Source organism: Lissotriton vulgaris, chromosome 10 (assembly GCF_964263255.1).
Source record: "Lissotriton vulgaris chromosome 10, aLisVul1.2, whole genome shotgun sequence".
Taxonomy (NCBI): domain Eukaryota; kingdom Metazoa; phylum Chordata; class Amphibia; order Caudata; family Salamandridae; genus Lissotriton; species Lissotriton vulgaris.
The window spans coordinates 908813407-908827536 of record NC_141698.1 but is presented as its reverse complement, the minus strand read 5'-3'; the positions used below and the strand labels follow the sequence as shown (position 1 = coordinate 908827536).

Genomic DNA, 14130 nt, shown 5'->3' with positions numbered 1-14130 from the left:
TAACATATTTTCTATGTAGTTCTTAGTTCTTAACTTCTAACAATCTTTTACCTCCGTCCTTGTTGAATTAAATTTTTCTTCTTTGGCCTTTGTAAATATAGGTCTTAATTTTACAAATGTTACTAAGGATTCTGTACGGTCCCGTTATTTGCCAAATGTGTCACTGGTGGACTCGAGGAGGGGGAGGTCCTTCCGGTAAGTCGTGAGGGCGTGACACCATGAATTACCCGCACCGGGTGACACCAACCCTAGTGACGCCACTGCTAATGTTGGTGGTAAAATGGAAACACGTTTTAACAGTTGTGTAAATTCTTTCTAGGCTATTAGCTAGGAGGTTGCTGTTATTGAAATCTTCTGCCTATATGTCTCCACAGTCTATGCTGTGGATTAGGATAGGCTTGCAAATGTTTTTTCTGTTGTTCATTGCATTATCCTGAAGGCTCTGTACTCTGGCTCGAATCTCACATACTGGGCAATCATTACTGAGTGCTTGCCAACAAGCATTTGCAGGTATTTAAAGACCCATGAAGAAGAATTTCATATGTGATGATAAATCTTGCAATGCTATTATCACTATGGTTTTCTGAGATTCCACTTGTAAGATTTGTTTATGCAGTCTCCATTCGTCCATAAACGTACTCATCAAATTACTCATCGGCGCACTCAACCAATACAGTTGTGCAATACCTCACTCATAGATCCATGCACTCAATCTCCTATCCATCTATGCATAAACTCATGTACCCATTTAGCCATCAATATGCTGATTCACTCATCCCTTCATACATTTGTGTGCCATCTTTTTTAATAATAATAGTACTACTTTAAATAATAATACCTTTATTCAAGTGTATAGTCAGTTGAAACCATTACACTAAGATACATTCATTGAATTTTGTTTCTTAGACAAAAACAATTGTTTTACATTCCAAACTTGGTCCTGGACAGTTGCATCAGATTATTTTCAAATAAATATCAGCCTAATAGTAAAACCTTAAATAAATCATTTATAAAAGTGTTAAAAACTTTAAAACTTTGCATAACATGTTTATAAAGTGCAATGAATAGGAACCATATTACTTTTAAGTGATAGTTATCCCCCATGTAGATAGGGCTTAAATTATCTCCCATGTAGATAGGGCTTAAATAGTTGTTATTTAATATTATTGATCTTTGAACTTTTGAAGAAATAATGATAAATAAATAGCTGATGTTATCCCAGGATTTGAAGTGCAAGTGCCTTGTGTAAGTCAAGTTCTTGAGGCAGACATTGCTATGGTCTTGAATGTTCTCCAATTATCGTATCCCATGCAGAGGTGGCTTCTCCGCTATGGCAGAGGATAGTTGCCCCACTGCTTTTAAGCAGAGGGAAGCGGAAACCAAAAATTATAACAACTTTACGTTATCATTTTAGTTCTGCTTCCTGCTGCTTTACGGGCGGGTGAGTGGGTGGGGCTGATCTGCTATTTGAGCAGGGCAGGGGCAGAGTGGATGCCCAGTCAAGTGCGCAATGACTGTTTGGTCGGTCCTCTTGGGCCATTCAAACCCATCATGCACACTTTCCCGTTCTCCATACAGTCTGCATTGCAGCCTGCATGGAGAACAAGCCCAGGACCCCAATCCCTGGTTGAGCTTCAACCCAGGATGCACAAAACCAATCACAAAGCTGCTGCAGCATTGTGATTGGTCAGGGGAGCCTGGGTGCTTACCAATCACAACGCTGCACTGCAGTTTTGTGATCGGTTAGTGTGGCCTGCTTCCTGTGCTCGAGGAGAGCATGAGCAGAGACGTGGGACCCGGCCGGCGGCAAGATAAGTTTATTTGATTTTTTACAAATATTTATAATGTATCCACTGGGTGATCCCCCGTGATCCTCCTGTCTCGCCACCCACGTGCAAGTTTGAATCTTGAATTTGAATCTTGAGATAAAAGACTCCAATGGTGATTTTGACAGGATTTCCTTTATTGCAAATGTTATCCCATGGGTTTTGGCTTTGCCGGATTGCGAGTGCTTGGTTCTTGTTAAATTATTGAGATTGACAACTGCTTTGATCTTCAAAGGTTTCCAATTATCAAATCCCAGAGTCCTTCTTTATGAAAGTGCAAATGCTTTGTGCAATTTGTAGTCTTGAGATGGACATTATTGTGATGGGTCTCTATTTACTAAAATACAAGCAATCTTGGGTATTTTCCAGTAATCCAGACCCCTTGAGGTGGTTTTGTATTAATAACCATTGGATTGTTCTATTGCTTTAAAATTTGCTTTAGAAATGTTTACCCCTCTACAGACCAGGTGGATAGAAGAGCCACCAAACCAAGTGACTACCGCTTGCCCACAGTATCCGATTTTCCGATTTATACAAATTTCTTTCAACAATTCTTTTCATTCCGTCAAGAACTTCGGGCATATGCAGAAGATTTGAACCAAAGTTTCTTGCTTATATTTACACAATGGACATTCTTGGAAGAGGGGATAAGATCTTTTGGTTCCCAAATGCCAAAACGATATTGCATAAACTGCTGTTTTGTTGACAATGAGAAGTGAGCTGTGAGATAGTGTGTCAACTCATCCTTCCATACATGGAATCATTTATACCGTCACTGATTCACCCACTCATACATAGATGCACAACAAATTCTCTCTTTCACTTCAAAGCAGACCTGTTGGCTTTGCTAATGGCTGTTCTTTCTGGACTGCCCTATGTACTGGAAATCCTTCTTCAATGGTGGATTGGTAATTTAGCTGTAATTGTATTGACAAATTGACAAAGTGAGAACGACTAAGGTGACACAAGCATTATTTGCAGCAGTGTGAGTTAAATTAATTCCTCTCATAAGTCAAATTATGGCAAATTTTACAAACATTCAAATTGCTTTTAAGTAGCTTTGGGTAACAGATGGTTAGTAAATAGCATTCATGTATAACTGAATTTAGGAGATTATGTGCAGAATGGCATGACTGTAACATGAACTATATTCCCATTATGTGGAAAAAAACAATGTGCTTAGGATAGCTATCAAATTTAACTGTATTATACATGGGAGCTTGCAATTCCTGTATAAATGAATTTCTTTTTTTGTATATCAATTATTTTAGTGATAGGAAAGTCCAGCTTATACCCATATAGAGATGCACATGCTGACTGTGATACATGAACCAGTAGCAAACAGTACTTATATATAATATTTTAGAGGGGTACAAAAAAGAAGAGATTGATGAAAGAATATCTATAGAAGGAAGAAAGTATAGAGAGGAAAGGAAGAATTGCAGAGAAAAAAGAAGGGGAGAAAGATAGAAACTGCAAAGAAGGGGAGAAAGAAAGGGGACGATCAGAATGGGGTGGTGGGTACAATGAAAAAGTCTAATCGAACTATGGGTAAGGGGGCATCTAACAGAAAGGGTGATAATATAAAAAGAAAAAGATTTGCTTTGCCCATTAAATTGTAAATTATCTTTTCATATGGTGCGGTCTTGTACATCTCTGCAAGCCATAGCACATGTGACGGAAATTGTGGAGAGCGCCAGTGTCACAAAATACAGATTTTGGCAGACGTAAGGGCAGTGGCAAGCAATCGACCAGCATGGTGGGTCCAATGGGGAATGTCTGAATAGTCATGGAGGAGAATTAGGGTGCCTGGAAGTGGTAATGGCAAATCCATAGATACCCAGAGCATAGACTCTACTGCTATCCAGAAGGAGTGTATGATAAGACAGTCCAGCAATTTTATGAACTATATCACAGGGTGCATGATCACATCGCCAACAGGTGAAGTGAGGGAGCAACCCTACAGCCTGGAGTCACACCGGGGTCCAATGCAGCATTGAAGGATCTTTAAAAGACTGAGTTTCATCCCTGCCTCATGGACTCCTCATTCAAGTTCCTCGAGCACCAGTGAACAGGGAATGGTCCAGGTTTGGGGACCCAATTTGCTAGGCAGACAATGATGTACTTGAATATATCACCATTCCTCCTATAATTTTTTCATTACAGGTGACCTGTTACATTTGTAGTCGCCTGCAATAAGGAAATAACAGAGCTATTCAACTGTATTAACGTATGCCTTTTGATCTCTGGCATCATAATACCTGCTGCTAAGAAAAACGATATGTCACAGAGCATAATTAAACCTGCAGTTTCAACAGAAAAAGACAGTGTCTTTTTCTTCTTCTGCTCTTTCCTTTTGGATAAACAGTGATCAGCATAAAGTAGAGAATTAGGCAAACATGTTTTTGCACATTTTGCCTCACAGCATTTTTTTATCTGACTTGTATTAAACTGATTTTAATTTTTAATATGTTGTTGCAACACATTTTTAACTGCATAGTGAGTTTAATTTTGCACTTTTTTAATGTTTTGGCAGCAAACATCCTCGTTCTTTCATATCAAAAAGCAACACACCAAAGATTTAAGCAATTTATGAGAAGGATGATGGAGGGATCATCAGCCTGATTCATGAAGTAAAATTGCGCCCGCAATCGCTGCGAAAATGCAAATGTGGGTGCAATTTCCGTAATCAGCATTCTCAAAATAGCGAATTCGCAAACACAGATTTGCGAATTCGCTAATATATTCGCAGAATCCCGGCAGGTGAGCATTAGCGAATCGGAAATTGCGACACACCACGGATTCTGCGAAAATAATAGCGAATTCGCTATATAATTGCAATCGGTATTCAAGAAAAATCGCTATTAGCGAAAAACCCAAAAATCGCTATTTGCACTGCGCAAAATAAGGACAACTCAAAGCAGGTGGTAACCATAAAAGCCATGCAAAAAAAATTTCAAAAAACCGTTGTCCTATCACCAACAGGTACTGGCCTGACCAATCACACATAAGGACCATCATCATCAGCAGCATTAGGAGTTCCACAATGCCAGGAATGTACATGGTGGTGAGGCGTCGAAGGCTAGAGCGATTAGCACGGAGGAGACGCAGGATCCAGGACAGGATATTCCGCCAGCGGGTCACCTTGCTGGGCCAAACCAGAGAGTAGATATATGCTAAATACTGGCTGAATGGGGAAATGATAATGCAGCTAATACAGGACCTTGACCCCCTGATGCAGCACCCAACAAGCCGTACCAATGCGGTGCCTACACATGTGCAAGTATTGTGTAGCCTGCACCTCCTGGCCTCCGGGAGTTTCCAGGGGATAGTAGCGGCTGCTGGGGGGATATCCCAGCCCACCATGTCACGCTGCCTCCACACTTTTGTTGACGCCATGCTCACCCAGCTACACCGTCACATCAAATTCCCCGCCAGCCAACAGGAATTGGACATGACCAAGCTACAATTCTACAATGTAGCCCATTTTCCACATGTGCTCGGATGCATAGACTGTACCCACGTCGCCATCTGCCCACCAGCTGGCATGGAGTATATGTTCCGCAATAGAAAGTCCTACCACTCCCTCAACATCCAGATGGTCTGCAATGCTAAGACATACATCACTGACATTGTCGCACAGTACCCAGGGAGTACCCATGACTCCTTCATTTTCCGGCACAGCAGCCTCCACACACGACTGGTCAGGGGAGAGTTTGGGGAAGGACACCTACTTGGTAAGTATACTTTGTTGAAAATGTCACATTGCTAAGATGTAACAGCGCAGCACAGGCAATCACCATCTGCTCCTCTCATTCAGTGACAGTGGCTACGCCCTCCGTGAATACCTCCTGAACCCATACCTCAACCCTGCTACACCCCAGCAACGGCGCTACAATATTGCACACATACGGACAAGGAATTGCATAGAAAGGACATTTGGCCTGCTCAAGAGCAGGTTCCGCATACTGCACAAGACAGGTGGGGCCATGTATTACAGTCCTGAAAAGTGCTGCCGCATTGTGGCTGTCTGCGCAATACTACATAACATTGCAACCAAGCGCCGGATACCTGTTGACATCTCTGGCAGTGAATCTGAGGGGGACAACCGGCCACCTGCACATGCGCGCCATGCACAAGGGGAGAACCCAGCAGAAGGGCACAGACGTCGCAACGACATCACAGTGAACAGTTTCTAGTACAACCTCTTCCATCACCCCACAAATCAACAATGCATGCAAAATGTAATGATGACACAACGCTAATGTGTGTAGCAAAATAAATGTATTTGTTCAATTCACAAAAATAAAAATAAGGTTCCAGTCCAAATAACTACAACAAACAGTATTACAGCATACTGCTGTGTATCACTACATGGCAGGCTTAACGTCAGCCTGTGCCAATGATAGTCTGAAGTTCTCAGGAGCGCCTACTGCGCGTTGCGCCCAAGCGCCTCTGAGGGGCATCCTCCTCCGGGGCTTCAGGCCCTGGCGTGGGCCTGGTGCTGTGGCTGTGTGGTGGGACCTGTGAGGCAGAGTGAGAGCTGACGCTGGACGCCCCCTCACTAGCATCATCACCCCCCACAGTGGATGGTATTGCTGGAGGGTGAAGTGCAATGACGGCCGTGGTGAGGTGCTCCAGCACCCTAGTCATGTCCTCACTGCACTGTACTAGTTGGTGCTGCTGGGTCAGGGAGCGCCACGCCAAAAGAGAAGTAGCATTTGCTGCTACATAACTTGCCCTGCTGTAAGAGGCCAGCCGGCTCATAAGTTGGCGGTGGCGCCGGCGTGCTCCACTGCGATGTCTCGACATGGCAGCGGTGTTGGCCTCCATGGCTGCAGCCATGCGGGCCATTACCTCACCCACACCTGCCATGGCTGCAGTCATGTTGTCTAATCGTTCACCCACACCTGCCATGGCTGCCCTCATGCCGTCCATGTGGCCTGCAACTGTGGCCACATTGCGCCCTATCATATGGAGCTGCAGCTGAATAGCTCCTTGCTGTTGTGCCTGCGCTGGTGAATCCGCAGCATGCGTCTCTCAACGCTGAGCCGCGCCAGTCCCTGTTCATTGGCCCGCCTGCTTGCTGGAGTGGAGTGCTGGCGTGACCTGCCACGCCTGCCCTGCTGGCCTGAGTGTGTGGCTGGCCGCTGTGTGGAAACTGGCGCAGCCTCGGATGTTGAGGCGACAGCTGCTGGGGGTATGACCGCAGGTGTTGCTGGTGCGCCAGATGCAGGGGGTGTGACTGCTGGTGTGGCTGGTGTACAAGATGCAGGGGGCACAGTGGTGACTGCCCTGGCTGCGGCTCTAGGTGGAGCAGCGGTAGCAGGAGGCACAATGGTGGCTGGCCTGGCAGCGGCTGTGGGTGCTGCACCAGTCGCAGGGGGGACACTGCAGGTGGTTCTTGCTGCTGGTGTTGATGCAGCGGCAGGGGCTGGTGCCTGGGTTGGTGGTGGCACCTCCTCCTCCTGGACCCCCTCATCGATTTGCAGCCTTTCGCTGTCGCTGCTTTCGCCACCTGTGGGTGTAAGTGGTGGATCATTAGTTGCATGTATCTGGCAGACGTGCAGTTGCTACATGCATGCTGGGTGACATTCCCTGAATGGCAGTGGCTTTGTGTGCTTTGGGACCTGTCTGGCTGCATTGTGGTACTACAACATTGTGGCCAGACTACATCTCCCACAATGCTTCAGGACATTCCTTGATGTGCAACTATGGCATGCCTAAGGGACATTAAGGGAACCTATTTGGTCATGGACATCCATAGGGGGCAGGGTCGCAGTCGCATGCCACTTACCTTGGGTGTCTTGGGTGGTGCGGGATGAGTCTAGTTGTGTAAATCCTACACAGGCCTCCTTCTCCAGGGTGTCCTCCACCTGGTCCTCCATGGCAGTATTGGGTGGGACAGTTGGTCCTCCTCCTCCAGTGCCCGAGGACTCCCCAAGGCGCGCCGCCACCTTCTCCTTGGCACGGCCTCGGAGGTCGTACCAGCGCTTCTTTAACTCCTCGAGGGACCTGTCCGCCACTCCCACGGAGTTCACAGTCAAGGCAATCCCCTGCCATATCCTGCGCTTCTCCTGTTCAGGGACCCTCCTTGAATCTTTGCCAAACAGTCTCTCATGGTTTGCCACCACCCCCTCTATCAGGTGTTCTAGCTCCTGCTCCGAAAATTTTAATTTCCTTTTGCGCCCAGACGAGCTGCTGGTGCCAGGTGCAGGTTCCTCAGCCATTGTAGCAGGGTTGTGGTTCTGTGGTTCTCTCCTGAATAGCTGCAGCTCTCCAACTTGCTCCCTCTCAGTCAGCCTCACTGTGGAGAATGGTGGTGGGAACCGGCAGCTTCCTGGTTGTGATGTCATCACTGGGCTCGAAATGCGACTTCCCGTTTTCCCGATCTCGCGAGTTTGAGATCTCGCAAATAGCGATATCGCAAATAGCGATATCGCTATTTGCGAGTTCGCAATCCCGGCGCGGGTAGCCGAAAATAGCGATTTTTCTGCGATTATCGGTCATCGCTAACGGAATTTGCGATCGCGTGCAAATCGCTTTTTTTATCGCAATTCTTCATGAATTCGGATTTGCGATTTCTGAATAGCGATTCGCTTTTTTTCCCTATTACAGAATCGCAAATGCCGATTTTCATGAATATGGCGGAAGGTGTTATAAGGAAAAAGTACCCCCTGGCACACATTGTAAGGATATTACAAGTCACATTGGAGTCCAACGACCTTATAAAGGAGCACGTTCTCATTCCTCTAAATGCTCATGGAACTCCTCAGTGACAATCAACATCCTTAAAATGTACGATAGAGGGACTTTGTCCCATAAAATCCAAGAATAGACCACAATTATGTCATTAAATAAAATTGCTCTTATTGATTTGAAGAGTTTAACATCCATTTTCTGTGTTAATAGCAGACGAGTAATCTTGAACAACATTTTCATCCATTCCCTTTAGCCAAAGCGTCTATATCATAGCAGGCATGTCATTAATTATTTTCTATTTCATGCTGCATTGGTCTTTGATGTTGTGCAAAAACACCTATTTTATCTTCTGCTTATATGAGTTGCAATAGGATATCGATTTAGCACTGTTAAATCTATTTAAATCCATTAAGAGAACGATTGTCTTGAGAAATATATGTGTGATATTTAATAAACTGATTAATGTGTGCTACTTTTTCCAGTGTGTATAATACTGCCTTGTTTCCTGCCATAAGTATCGGACAGTATAGTGTTCTAGCACCAGACTTTGGGAAAGCAAAGGTTGCAGTTCAGCGAATTGCTAAACTTTTTGAAAGGAAACCACTAATAGACAGCTACAGTGAAGAAGGAACAATATTGGTGAGCATTTACCATGCATTCTTTCATATTACATTAGAAAATGCAGTTTACTATTTAAAGTAGTAACTCAGTCGCTCTTATATTTCACAAAGTCTGTCTTTAGATGTCTGTTTAATATGTAAAACCCAGAGGCATATTAGCAAGCTAAAGTATCGCCGCTTTTTCGGCGAAATGTGCAGAGAAAGCGGCGATACTTCCAGCGCCCTATAAACAGGGACATTCTAACGCGTGTCAGCGAGAAACATCGCTAATGACATACAAAGTGGGCGTTCCCATGTCCATGTAAAATGTGGTTGGAGGTGGGAACACCCTATTACCAAGTCAGGTGTTGGGAGATGAAGACCTGCGATAAACTCGTTTATCACAGCTCTCCCAACGCCTGTTCTGACCAGGTGTTAAAGCATTGATAACATGGGGGTGTGGATCATAACGCTGAATCCACCACCCCATATTATCAAGGCACGCATTAGCGCGTGAAAACGTTGTTTGTTTTCATGCGCTAATGTTCCATATCGCCGACTATCGTCAGATTTAATTTCACCCACGTGTTGCGCATTGATAATTACGCGCTAACACAGCGAAAAAATCCGGCAATAGCCGGCGATATGGAAATGTGCGATGTGCGTTATATAACGCACATCTAGATAATATGCCCCTTAGTTATCTGTGTATGATGTTCTGTCTCTAACTGTGTTGCATATATTAGAGTAATGGATTTTTGTCATATTATTACTAGTTGATTTACTCTAGAAAGTTTTTTGAGCATAAAGTCCACTGATTAGAATATTAAGTTTCAATATGTGTCATATGTCATAAATATACTGTTTAATATAGTATTGAACATGTTTTGTAATTGTATTCTTGTAAGTCAAATTAAATTGGTGAGCGCAATCAAAAGTAAGAGTGCCCTAAGTATTTCAAATATTCACTCTAATATCCATGTTCATTTGAAATGAGTTATTCTAACAATGACAACTCACATTTATCTCCATACATTATATGTATGGATGATGGTGAGCCCATCCCAAACTTCTGCTCGATGCTGCTCACAACAATTGCTCGACGAGCAAGACTTTGGTTTCAAGTCTACCCTCCTTTTATTACATCATAGACACATGAGAATGGAGGCCAGTTTGGACTTCACCCTAAATCTGACTTTAAGTTAATTATTTTTTAATTTGTTATTTTCTTGATTAAACTTTACTTTGATGATCTCTGGCACTTATTTGTTTGTAGTTTGTTTTGCTGCTTTTCGAATTTAGCAATCACAGCTATTTGCTCGTATTCGTCAGGTTGTTTGCACTTCGATCTTTTTTTGACTGTTTATTGAAGTTATTAACAACAATATTACAGAACATTGTCTTACAACACAGAATAAAGCAATCAAGGCAGTACATAAAGTGTCAATTCCATTATTCCATTCCACATGCGATGAGTATCATTTCAACAACAGATATCAACACTTGTTGGGGGACTTACCTACTGTATATATATGAAAATAGCTTGACAGCAACCTTTCACTGGTAGGTCTGCAGGAGATTCATTAGATAGCTGAGGGAGGTACGTGCATTTTTAACCCAGACCCTTTTGAACCCACGATATCAATTCAGTTGTGTTGTATTTTACAATCAGTGGAGATTTCCCTCATTTTACCAGCTGACAATAAATATCCAATGAACCCATATGGATCAAATACTCCCTAATTGGCACTCAAATATATTTCAGTCTAGACCTGATGGGTGGTGTCACCCCATATGCCTCCTAGAGTTTATTGTGCAACGCTGTATCTCTAAGTGACTCTATTATTCCGGGCACCAGCACACTCGATCAAACCTTGGATATTCAGTATTTTTCCAGGAGGGACATGAGGGCAGTCAGTCTTGTCACAGCATTGGACACATCTGCTACATACCCCAGCACAAGGCTTAGCATACTGCCTGATGGGGTCCATTCTATGTAGCCTGGTAGAGGTCTAATAGAACCTCTATAAGAAGATAAAGGGTATACGCTGATGCCAGTAGTTTACATACTCCAACTTTGCTTGCCTAAAGTGCAAGGTCAAATGGCAGGGGAAATTCCTATACCCAGATCATAGCCGATTTTGACCAGGCCGCACCCTCCAGGGAGGGCATCAGTCTGATGAATACATTTTAAGGTTTAGCAATCTATCCACGGCAGTCGTGGCACAATCCATTTGGCACAGCAGGGTGAATTTTTCTGACTCTAGGAAGAGGGACTCCCAATGGGACACGGCAGCCTGCCTGAGTCTGATGAATGAATGTGTGTCCGGGGAGGTTAACCAGGCCCATGGAGCAGAATTGCTCAATCAATAGGCATCTGACATCAGGAAATAGCTGCCCTGGGTTTTGCAGTTGATTTGAGGAGTGTAGACTTTCCCATCATGTTGGTGGATAGGGTAGGGCAGGGTTATCAACTATTGTCATCCTTGGGGAGTATATTCTGTCACTTTCCACTTGCACTTTTAAATTGATGACAGGACAGCAGATGCCCAAAATGTGTTGACACTTCTATTCTATCACGAAGGATCGATCAGCGGGATGAATGGGAGGCATAGTGGATTCAGAAATTCTTCCACGAAGAATTCCACCAAAGGAGCTCATTTCGTCTTTGCACAGTATTGAATATATTCAGTAAATATAATAAAGATTACAGTAGTAAAATGACATGCAACAGTAATACCATAATCAGTAAAATAGTATGCTCATGGCAAATTAAAAGACCTTTATCATGGCTAAGTGGTGTTAAAGTGTGTGTTCTCTCTCCCTGAATACATGGTAACATTGGCTTACAATCAGTTGGCACATTTAATGTACTTGTAAGAACCTAGTACCCACGGCCCATATATTAAATGCAACTAGTGGGCCGGCAGCACTTATTGTGCCACCCACCTAGGTAGCCCTTTAAACATGTCTGAGGCCTGCTGTGTCTGCCTGTGGGAGCACTTTTAAACTTCCATTTCAACCTGGCAAGATAAACCTCTTTCCAGGCCCAAAGCTCCCTTTTTAATAAGTCATGCCCTACACAATACAGAGGGCAAGGTGTAGTGTACTTAAAAAGTTGGACATGTTTTTTAAATGTTATATGTCCTGGTAGCAGCTGTGACATGTGCAGGTGAGAATGGTGGGGCCAGATGGGGGACGGGGGGGGGGGGATTTTGGCAGACGATAACCAGGGAAAATTATATAAATTATAAATTTGCCCTGGTCATCTTCTGTCGAAATCCCCCCTCACCTCACCGCCCACCACTCTAACCAGCACAGCCACAGCTACCTCTCCCGTAGAATAACATTGTGTTCCCTGAATGCATTTAATAGGTGGGAAAATTCAATTGCGTGCACATAGAAATGTTGAGTTTGTCGTCTAAGGAAATGTAATTTAAAACCCTTTTTAATGCTATTGTCGGATTTTAAGACACAATTCTGAAAATGCCACTTTTAGAAATTTGGGATTTTCTTGTCCTAACTATTATGTGCCTTCCTGGTTTTCCTGGTTCACAAGACTAGGTGTAGCTGTCAGTTGGTCTTTTTGTATTTCTACGGACAGTGAGACAAAGGGGGAATAGATGGTGGCAGGGTGTGCCATCTGATTTGATAAGGGAATGGAGCTGTCACCTATCACACTTGCACATCATAAAGTCTCTGCTTGAGCACACTTACAAGGGGTTTGACACTAGTCTTTTCTGACCCCAGACAAGATGAAGCGAGGGCACGGAGGCAGGAAATTCCAAGTACTTCTTGAGGGGGAAGCATCTTGAAACCTCTACTTCAAAGTAGGTACCAGAAATAAATAAAGACCCCTCAGACCCAACTCTCTGTACACCTCTGGACCTGTGGAAGACTCAGAAGAACCTAGTATCGGATAGTACAATGTCAGCTGTTCTACTCTGTAAGAAGGACTTCTACTTTGCTGCCATGCTGCCTGTGTGGGAAGGACTGAACCTAGATCTTGGACCCACGACCACTAGAGTGCTCCTGAGCAGAGCTTTAGGGACAAAAAAGTTGTTATCCACCTTGAACCCAGTACCTGGATTCTACCTGCTATGCATCCTTCCACAAGTGGAGCCACCCCAGGTATGGACCCTTGGAAGTGGGTCTTATGATACTCTGCCAGCCCAGCTGTGGTCGTAGCAGTACTGATGTATCACACTGCATCTCCTTGGAACTACTGATGGGCAAGGCATCTCGAAGTACAACCTAGCAATGCAGCCCTGCAGCTCCTCTTAACTACTGCTGCATGATATATCTCAACACAGGACCTCTCATTGCAGCCCTGCAGCTCACTTGAACTGCTTGCCGCTTCTCAATGCAGGACCTTGCTTCGCAGACATGCAGTTACCCTGAGCAGCCGTTGTGCAATGCTTCTTAATGCAGGACTTCACATCGCTGCCCCAAAGACATCAGAACTGCTGCTGCATGACATACCCTCTGCATGGGATGTCACAATGTTGCGCAACCTGGATGTAAGGCACTTTGTTCAGCAGGCCTCACTTGGTCCTTGTACCAGGCACACGCTCCATCGTGGCTGGCCTGAACTTATGACTTATGACCAGATAATGACAGTTGGTGGTTTGTGCTTCTAAGCACTTGTTTCACTTAAGTCTTTAAAATTGCATATCTCCTGTTCTACTAATTGGATGTTTGCATTATATTCTACTCTAGTTTTGTAGTTGCTAAGGCCCTAAGAATAATATTCAATCTTCCGCAATTTACCTCAATAGCGCAAATAAGATTAGAATTTGGACTGCTAAAGCAGGAAATCTCGCGGAAAGGGGCCTACGTCAATTGCTGGTTCAAAATAAAGGAGGCCGCGCCGGGCACATTGAACTCATACCTGTGGTTGGAAATCTCCAAGAGAAATGAAAGCCCAGCGAAGACCTACCTCCAATCAGCAATCAAGCTGTTAGCTTTACAGGACCTATGGAACTTATGCCCATCCCAGAAAA

At 44.1% G+C, this 14130-nt stretch overlaps 1 protein-coding gene across 1 annotated transcript in view; it reads left to right on the top strand.

The window, feature by feature from the left end:
* The window catches only part of LOC147688995 (ATP-dependent translocase ABCB1-like), an 856748-nt gene that overhangs the window by 724142 nt on the left and 118476 nt on the right, over positions 1–14130 (top strand). Inside the window, exon 26 of the mRNA XM_086941881.1 lies at positions 9011–9167. Coding sequence (XP_086798007.1) covers positions 9011–9167 — 157 coding nt within the window. The remainder of the gene's footprint in view (positions 1–9010; positions 9168–14130) is intronic.